Source organism: Photinus pyralis, unplaced genomic scaffold (genome assembly GCF_008802855.1).
Source record: "Photinus pyralis isolate 1611_PpyrPB1 unplaced genomic scaffold, Ppyr1.3 Ppyr1.4_LG1, whole genome shotgun sequence".
Classification (NCBI taxonomy): Eukaryota; Metazoa; Arthropoda; class Insecta; order Coleoptera; family Lampyridae; genus Photinus; species Photinus pyralis.
In genome coordinates this window covers 30,747,827-30,756,718 of record NW_022170249.1, presented here as the reverse complement: position 1 = coordinate 30,756,718, position 8,892 = coordinate 30,747,827, and the positions used below count along the sequence as shown (strand labels likewise).

Sequence of the window (8,892 nt, the reverse complement as noted above, 5' to 3'; positions counted from 1 at the left end):
GTGAATAGTCTGGATTTAGACATCGTCGTCTGTAGTGACGACTATAAATCAAATATGATATTGTATGATCTAGTTTGTAGTTTTCCTCACTCCACATTTAAATTTTTCCAGAAACGAATGGATGAGGATGATAATAGAGAATTGTATAGAGCGCCTAATATGTAATAAAAAAATATGCACATTTCGAAATATTAATCGACTTGCTCATTTGCAAAGCTGCTTTAGGTTGATGTATTTAAAGAGTAGCGCATATTGGTTGAGTTTACTATCGTTTGCAGTACGTAAAAGCTTAGTGTAAAGAATAGAAAAAACAAATTTGAAAGTGCACTCTTCGCCTTTTGCTTAGCGGCTTAACGAATTTTTCACTTTGTGCCTTTGCACATGTTTCATCATATCAACCAACACAACCCCAAATGAATACTAAAATTTGATACTATCCTATTCCTGCACCGAGGGATTATAGCATACAGCAGCACTGAATTAAAAAAATCCCAATTTTTATATTCAATTATGATAGTTGCGTAGGTGTATTGTAGTGAAAATACCTCGAACAACACGTGCTCTACATCTTTTACTTTTAGCGCTTTTCTCGAAGCAAAATGTCAAATAAGGCCAGATAAACAGGAACAGTAGTAATGCGTAACGTAACCTTCACCTTACTTTTAATCTTTATTTGCAGAATGTGATTTAAACTGAAGGCAGTTAAAATAAAAGAACAAAGGAGCATTATTTCGCGATCTTTTTTTCTACATCTTTCTCTTTCATATGTAACAAAGTGAAATGAAAAATTATAATAAATAGATCGTTGAAAAAAGCGTCCCCTTAACTCGTATAGTGTAAGTTGGCAATGTAATGTGGAAGGTTTGTAGCATGAGTCACTTTTAAAATCCGTGACAGCAACGCCCTCCTTTCCGATTGTCGCGTCCAGAACTAAAAATTCTCGATGTCCAAATCAGTTTCCCTTTTCCTTCGTAAGGTTGTTTCACTATTCTATTCTTTACACTATGGTAAAAGGTAAAAACATGAAAGAACAAACTACTGTCACTAGTTTAATATTATGCGTAGTAACAAAGAAAAATAAGTTCTTTAATTACAAATTGCTTGACTTACATTACTGTCGTGTGTGATACATTGTTCCGATGATACGCAGTCATTATTTAGGTGTCTGAAAGCATACAGTTTTCGAAAGCGACTAATAGAAATTCAATGTTGTTTGAATTAATTTTCACGATTGTAACCTACGGTGGAACGATAAAAGCACTATACAGTTTAAATAAATGAAACACGAAATAGTTATTATTGGTAGGGCCATTTTAATTGATAACATTTTAAATAAGAGTTTTGTTTAGTGTAATACACGTAAGATATGCTGAAAAATTAGAATTTTAGTCTAATGAGAACTTTCACTACTAATAGATCGTCGGCGAATCCAAAAATTACATATTTCAAATGTGAACATATTATGATTTCGTAAAACAATGAGCACATTTGCGTTTTAAAACATTTATAACAATTGTGTCAATTAATAAAGTTATGACATGCGCGATGAGAAGATTTTATATGCCTTAGCCAGTCTGAAACAATAACACTTACAAATATAGATTGCCTATTAGGTAAAGGCGTTTCCTTATTAGAGCCCATTTCTTTCAATATCACGATTGGAATTGAAAAAAATCAGTAATACAATTAAACGTTAATCAAGGATCAAATAACTAAATTTCTATTGGTCCAATCAATTAAAAACATACCTAAGATAATATGAGCCGATTCTTCGGAGTAAAACAAATAACGTAACTAAAAATTGTAGATATCCGCTTTGCACAAAGTGTCGATAGCTTCAAACAGTAGAATTTTCCCAGCCGGTAATGTAGAAACTCATCTATGGCGTGCTTGACTTCATAAGATGGCGGGGGACCTTCCCAAATTAATATTCCTTGCGTAATATTGAGCAAATCTAAAACTAGTGGATTACAACACCTAGATGGCGTAAGAATATTAACTAAAACGTCGGATTTAAATATAAAACAAAGTAATAAAACTAATTTTGAATTACGAGCGAAAAGAATACAATATACATACAATACAATATATAATCTTTTATTTGAGATCATTTCTATTACATTTAAAATCTCACAAAAATTACAAAGAATTGGATGAAGCATCTCTGAAGGAATTCATAATTTGCTCGTGGTTTCGAACACCTTCCTTAAGTCTCTCCTGCTTATTTTTCCCGTGGCATTTTTAGGAATATAATCGACAAAAAATATTCCGCCCCGAAGTTGCTTTTCTCGAGACGCATTAGCTACAAGAAATCACATTATAGTGAAGTTTAAAACGTCAAAGCTTACCTTTTACGTAATCTTGCACCCCCTTTTCTGATATATTTGCACCGACATCAGTAACGATGAACGCAGTTGGAAGTTCTCCAGCTAGAAGATCGGGTTTTCCCACAACTGCTACCTCCTTTATTCCAGGATATTCTAGTAAAAGTGCTTCTAGTTCAGCTGGGGCAACCTGCATACATCAATTCCCATTGTAAGGACAAACGTTACCTACTTCTTATTATGGCGATCGATACTTACTTGGAAACCTTTGTATTTTATCAATTCTTTAAGCCTATCTACTATGTAGAAGTATTCTTCTGTGTCGTAATAAGCCATGTCGCCGGTATGGAGCCAACCGTCTCGGTCAATTGTATCTTTTGTTGCTTTGGCATTTCCCATATATCCCTTCATTAAAGTATCGCCTTTAAAACACAATTCGCCGATTCGATTCGGACCTAAAGGCTCTTGAGTAACAACGTCAACAATTTTTGCATGTAGAAATGTTAAAAGTTTTCCAATTGAGGAATACTTAGCACACCCCAATGGAGTAATAGTGGATACAATAGATGCTTCCGTTAATCCATATCCTGATCGCATCTCTTGAATATGAAGCCTGCAGGCATGTAAAGGAAAAAGCTTTTTATCTAAGTACTGGTCACCTTTGCTTTGCTTGGACAACTATCTGCTTGGGAGTAGAAGCACTACCATATGCCACTTCGTTTAGCCTTGACAAATTGTGACCATTCAAAGAGTCGTTCTTTACAAGGGATACAAGAACTGATGGAACTACACACAGGCTTTTCACTTGAAACTTCTTCAGAGACTTGAGTAACAAGTCTTCCTTGTAACTCTCCATTATAAAAACATGCAAGCCCATAATAAGGTACCCTAGTGACATCGAAAACCCGAAACCGTGGAAATGTGGTAAAAAGTTTATTGTAGCGTCTCCTGGTCTTAGGTCATTTCCAATCATGCACTGCGGATCCCTAAAACAAAATCAGTATCATCGGCATCCAGGTATAAGATGCAGCTCACATGAATTGATTATATCTAATCATCATGTTCTTCTCGGTCAACATGACAACTTTTGGAATTCCTGTGGTACCCGAAGAGCACAAAACAAGAGAAACATGTTTATTTATATCAAGTTCGGGCATTGCATACTTTTCAAGGGAGCAATTTTCATTAGAAGATCGTTCAATGAAGTTGTTTAACGTTTCGGAGTCTCCTGTGTCCGTACAGCCGTCTAAAGTTATAATTTTTTTAATAAATGGTAACTTTTGCTTCAATTTCACAATCTTTGGTAATGATTGTTTAGAACAAAATACAATTTGCGGTTTTGATATGGTGAAGACGTGGATAATTTCACCTGAAGTACCACATAAAAGTACGGCATCTGCCAATTGGGCAACTTACGGTCTGCGTAGTTAGGATTGACAGGAGCGACAGTAATTCCCACGTACCATGCTGCAAGGACCGGTTGCATATAGTATATGCTGTTCTCGCTGAATATGGATACCATTGCACCGACACCATATCCACTTCTTGTGAAGCACGTAGCTAGTCGACACGTTGTGTTTAGTAGTTCCCTGTAGGAAATAGAACGTCCCATTTCTAGGTCGGTCTAAAAACGGTACACCAAATGAAATTCTACTCAGATCATTTTCATTATAGTTTAAACTGGTGATTATGGTACCTTAAAACGCACCATTACATGAATTCGAACAAAGATTTTAATCGATTAATGGTGTTACACTTCTATGTGGAGATGGTGTAACTAACAGCTGAATTTTAGTTATCTTGCCATCGAAGAAATTCCGTTATGACTAATCTTTGCCGGTCAATTACCCGCCCTTGTAATAAAATGAGTTCCCTCTTATAAATACAATTTTGTCTTATTATTTATTATTATTACTTGCTGATGTATTGATGGCTTGGTTTTCGAAGGGAAGCACATATTGCGTCCTGTCATCCTGTGGTAGTGATACATTTTTCACGAGGGTCATTGTCACACTACACGAATCTTCGATGCAGATTTGCGGGAAATCGTTCTCTACAAATTTTACCTTAATCGTAATTCTATGTTTGACTATTCAATACTGATTAGCAACTAGGAATAGTAGGTGCGTCCACGATTGGAAATGGGAATTTACTGGATTGATTGAATTTTGTGGAATAGATGGTGATGGTAGAAAGAAAAAATATACCTATACATCCCTCCACCGGTGGGGTTGCGGCACACTTATTTAATCATTTACAAAGAAATACTCACATGATAATATTCGAGTGCTTCAGATATTGATAGTGTATATGCCACACGTGTCTCTGATATTGGAGGTATGTTAATCTGCCGGTTTGCGTGGTGGGGGAGACTATACAGAAGGGCATAAAACGGGATTTATTCGAACGCGTCAGGTATTTAGAAAGTTCTACGTATAATTTATGAAACGACCGTCAACTGACATGCTTCAACTGCTAAATGCACTGACCTTTATTGACGATTTGTTCCACTTTGGCGTGTGGAAATCTTGAATAATTTCCTTCGAAATAAGGACAAATTCCAGCACGCTTGAGCATGTCAAGGTAACGATTCATTTTGCAAGTTTGTGACCTTCCCACTCCCTCACATCACGCAAAATTCGTCATATTGATGAAATTTACAGTTTTCAACACGTAGTCAACCCACATTATTTCAGATGTTTCAAAGTTTATCGTGAAATAATTTGTAGTACGAGAATTGTGTAAATAAAAAGGTAAAAAGGCATCTTTTTAAATTTATTTCATTAAATTAGCAAATAGTATATTGTAACAAATGTGTAGTCTATACTATAGAATTGTCTCCATAACTAAAAAAGTTAGCATTGCGAAATCTGTGTATGCGCATATTTGATTTCTACAATATGCTACATGTTTGCCTTTACTAGAAGCATCTGTCCGGTTAAAATTCCAACAAAGCATATTAATAAATAAAAAATTTGATATTGCGCAGCCTGCGCATTCGTACATTAATACCGCCTGACAACATGAGTTGGAAAATGCGCTAAAATTACATTGGGCACTTAGCGGGTGCTGCCAGAAATGACTAAGTAGAAGTGCTTCTTATAGTTTAAGTTAAAAACTTCTCTCTCGCCCCAAATTTCCGCTTACCGCTAAACCGAATATCGATTCTTTTCAATTAAATCTTTTTTTAGTATTTTTGTCATTGATACATTATAACTATCATCGTTACCTTTAATTAAGATAAAACGTTGCCGCATAAATTTAACGAACTCGAAAGAAGCACAACTGGTTTCGAATCTGCGTCATCGACCGTTACAGGCGAATAGCAGCGGCCTTGCCCACCGAGCTATCCTTATCGCATGAAACTTTGTACCATTTCTACCCTACTCGCCATCAGGTAACTTTTGAGTAAGTCTTGCACTCGCCCATGAAACTTTCGTAACAATCCTGCTGCATGTTGACTGTTAAGACTACAAGACATTACTCAAAATAATAAGCACGGAACCGGAAGCACAGAAACGTAGTGTTTTAACCAGCTTTGGTCAGTGAACTAACAGTGTTCTTGAGACCACACATTTTGTAATTATACTAAATTGCTATTGGTACAAGATTGCGATTGTAAATCCGACCTTTCAGTATTTGTAACAATTTCATCATAGGTATATATCAGTTAATACTTCTATGGCATTTGTGAATAAATGGAACTTAACGACAAACTCCTTGTCGTTCCCTTTACGGAAATGATCTGGTCTTTGGCCTATTTGTCTTGGAATTGGTGGGTAGTTACAAAATTAAGTTTGATGATGCCTGCTCTTCAAACTTTTATGCCGACGGCTAGCTCATGGGTACTAAACTTGTTTTTATTATCTTGAAGAAAGCTGACCTTTTGCTGTTTACCTCATCATCATCACCTTGTCGCGCTCTTAAGTGATCACTAGATTACAGTTGACAATCAAAACAAGAATGAGAATTTACCTTGTGACACTTTGCTGGTTAAAACAATGCCATGGTCAAGGTCATTAATAACCTCAAACTGTGGTCAATAACGTATGCACACTACTTTAGATGATAAGGAGACTCGTCTGCAATTTAAATTTAAGCAGGTACATAATAACGCATTCAACTTTTTTATGGTTTTTTAGATTCATAGTTTGGACCCAAATACTCCAAACTAATGAATATACATAGCTCTTCATTTCATTTATATAACTGACATAATTTTCTCATGCCGAGCAATTGACCAGCAAGAAATTCATCACGTGAATTTTCGGTGTGAAAATGGGCGTCAAATGGACAGTAGCAAAGTAAATTAATTAGATTGTTCTGATTGACTTACCATACAAGCTGATAGGTTTTCCCATTTCTTTAATGCGTTAAAGAAATGTTGTCCTAGAGAACCACTTCCTAAGGGGTGCGTAGGTTTTGGTCCACTCAAGATATACTTCTCCATGATGCTAACAAGTTATTCTTTGCCACTGCCTTAAAGGATTATGGTTAGGAATTACTTTCTTCGGAATTAGAAGATAAATACGTTGTTTATTGCTCGCGGATACACGCAATAGCAATATCAACTATGTACCCATCGTCCCACATAAATTACTTATTTTATTGTAAGGAAATTAAATTATCCTATTACTATTAATTAAGATTTTTACATAAAATTGTAGTAATGTTTACAATTTTCTAGTCGGGAGTATCGGAGGAATGATACACGATTCATTTTACCTTTTAAATCGTGGTAGGTGAACCTCAAATCCTTCTCCTAGAAAGAGCTCCAAAATCCTTCTCTTGAAAAGAAACTGATATCGATCGATTAATTAACTGTATTTGCAACAGTGAACAGGAACGTACAGTCCAGGTGGTATAGGAAGTCAAGGACCCCTTCACTTTGTCCTAATTTAAGGTACTGAACCCTACATAGAGTTGCAAATCACGGATTCCACTTTCCTGAAAACAGATTGTTGTACTGCCCTTCTGGCTTCCAAATAAGGTCGGCTAGGATTTACCTGGACCACGTCTTCAAATGAATCAAAACTAAATAAAAATTTACGGCTCAGGTGGGAAATTGATAATGAATTAAGCGGAAAATACTGGAATATAAAAGAAATAAGTAATTCTGGTATGCGATTCAGAATTAAATGATAAATTCTGATCGGTTAGTGAGCTCTTCTAAAGGTCTCAGGAAAAAGTACCCTCTGAAATATAAAATCCTAATTTTATAAGGACAGGGAGAGTAGCACAAACTGAAAAGTGGTTTAATTTCAGAGGACCACAGCTGGCGACATGTAACGGATGAATTTTACAACACTTACTACAGGATGTTTACAAAATAAAATTTCTACGTTACCAATTTCGATTATCCTTACATACGCTCGGTTTGAATACCATCTATCGCAGTACTGTGACGTCTAAAGTATTTTATACTATGCAACCTGCGTTCAGTTGGATTATGAGTCTAGGGGCTGGAAACTATAAGTCGTAGGGATGTTTTATTTGGCTTGTTATACATGCGGTAACGAGGGGTCATGTGTATTTGAATTTGTATTTTAAATAATTGGCTTATTTATTTTGTTTATTTAACTGTTAATAAATTACGTGTTATAAGATTAGATTTAAACATATGGAAATTATTTGCGTACCTAGTATTTGTAAAAATTTATCTCATGTTTTTCTTCGGTCCTAGATAAGGAGTTTTCTTATCGCTGCGTACGCTAATTATATTTCAAAAAAGGACGTTTTATCGCCGTTAAAAATGGACAGGTGTGGTTTGATTTTTCTAAGACGGCGCAGTATTTTATTAAGGGAGGAGAGGAATATGAAGCGTTGTTAAATAGGAAAGACGGACGTTCAACGAGGCTTTTTTCGATTGTTTAATCGTGACTCTTTTTGGTGGAAGACGTAAATAGAGTTTGTTTGACGTGAAAACGCAGAGCTATTGGATTATTAACGCTTTAAGGTAATTAAGATTCGCTTTAATTAAATGTGTATCAATCGCTTGGTTGCGTGGTACATGTGCCTTGAGTGCCTGTTTTTCTTACAAATTTCAAATAAATTTGTTTCATTTGTAAATGATTGGTTATGTGATTAATAGAGTCCGAATTACGACCTAGACAATAGTTCATCTTGTAGTGTTTATTTCGTTGGTTGCACGATTTTGACTTATTACCGTACTACCCTAGCGAAACCCATATTAAGGGATTGAAACTAGAGGAGAGTTTTTGAACAATACGGATCGAGCTGAGGAAAGTCTCATTCTATATATGCTAGTGTAGTGTGGTCACTATTCTAGCGATCGTTAGGTATATCGTGGATAATGTTCACACTAATTTTTTAATCGAATTAAAGCAACACCAATACTATTTTTAATATCAGATTAATTGACATTTTTTAATTCATTGTCGTGTGAACCAAAACTAAGTAGACAACTGTTCCAGATCCGCCCATATGCATTGGATCGCCACACTAGTATAGGTAATCCAGAAAAAATGTGGTGTACTTCTCAGTGATTCTACTACGACCAGTTTCATTAATTATAAATGTCCAAAATTTGTTTATATCGCGCCGTATA

At 35.6% G+C, this 8,892-nt stretch overlaps 1 protein-coding gene across 2 annotated transcripts; it reads right to left on the bottom strand.

The window, feature by feature from the left end:
- Nucleotides 1–2,091: 2,091 nt before the first annotated feature.
- LOC116158776 (luciferin 4-monooxygenase-like) lies at nt 2,092–7,136 on the bottom strand. Of its 2 annotated transcripts, none has more exons than XM_031471612.1 (8): nt 7,050–7,136; nt 6,661–6,803; nt 3,741–3,948; nt 3,360–3,693; nt 2,984–3,310; nt 2,583–2,937; nt 2,349–2,514; nt 2,092–2,302 (listed from the first exon to the last, which is right to left on the bottom strand). In XM_031471612.1, exons 2-8 carry the CDS (start codon nt 6,772–6,774, stop codon nt 2,175–2,177), a joined length of 1,632 nt encoding a protein of 543 aa, XP_031327472.1. In that variant the 5' UTR covers nt 6,775–6,803; nt 7,050–7,136; the 3' UTR covers nt 2,092–2,174. The 2 variants fall into 2 exon arrangements, with proteins under 2 accessions (XP_031327472.1, XP_031327473.1); XM_031471613.1 differs by lacking the exon at nt 7,050–7,136 and adding an exon at nt 6,856–6,873 and having other exon boundaries at nt 6,661–6,799.
- Between the last annotated feature and the right edge of the window lie 1,756 nt (nt 7,137–8,892).

Excerpts from the sequence above, each read along its gene's own strand:
- LOC116158776 (XM_031471612.1), bottom strand. The coding sequence starts at position 6,774 with ATGGAGAAGTATATCTTGAGTGGACCAAAACCTACGCACCCCTTAGGA. Across the intron at positions 3,311-3,359 it reads ATTAGATATAATCAATTCAT|GGATCCGCAGTGCATGATTG; the intron begins GTGAGCTGCATC and ends ATTTTGTTTTAG. Across the intron at positions 2,515-2,582 it reads TAAAATACAAAGGTTTCCAA|GTTGCCCCAGCTGAACTAGA; the intron begins GTAAGTATCGAT and ends TGATGTATGCAG.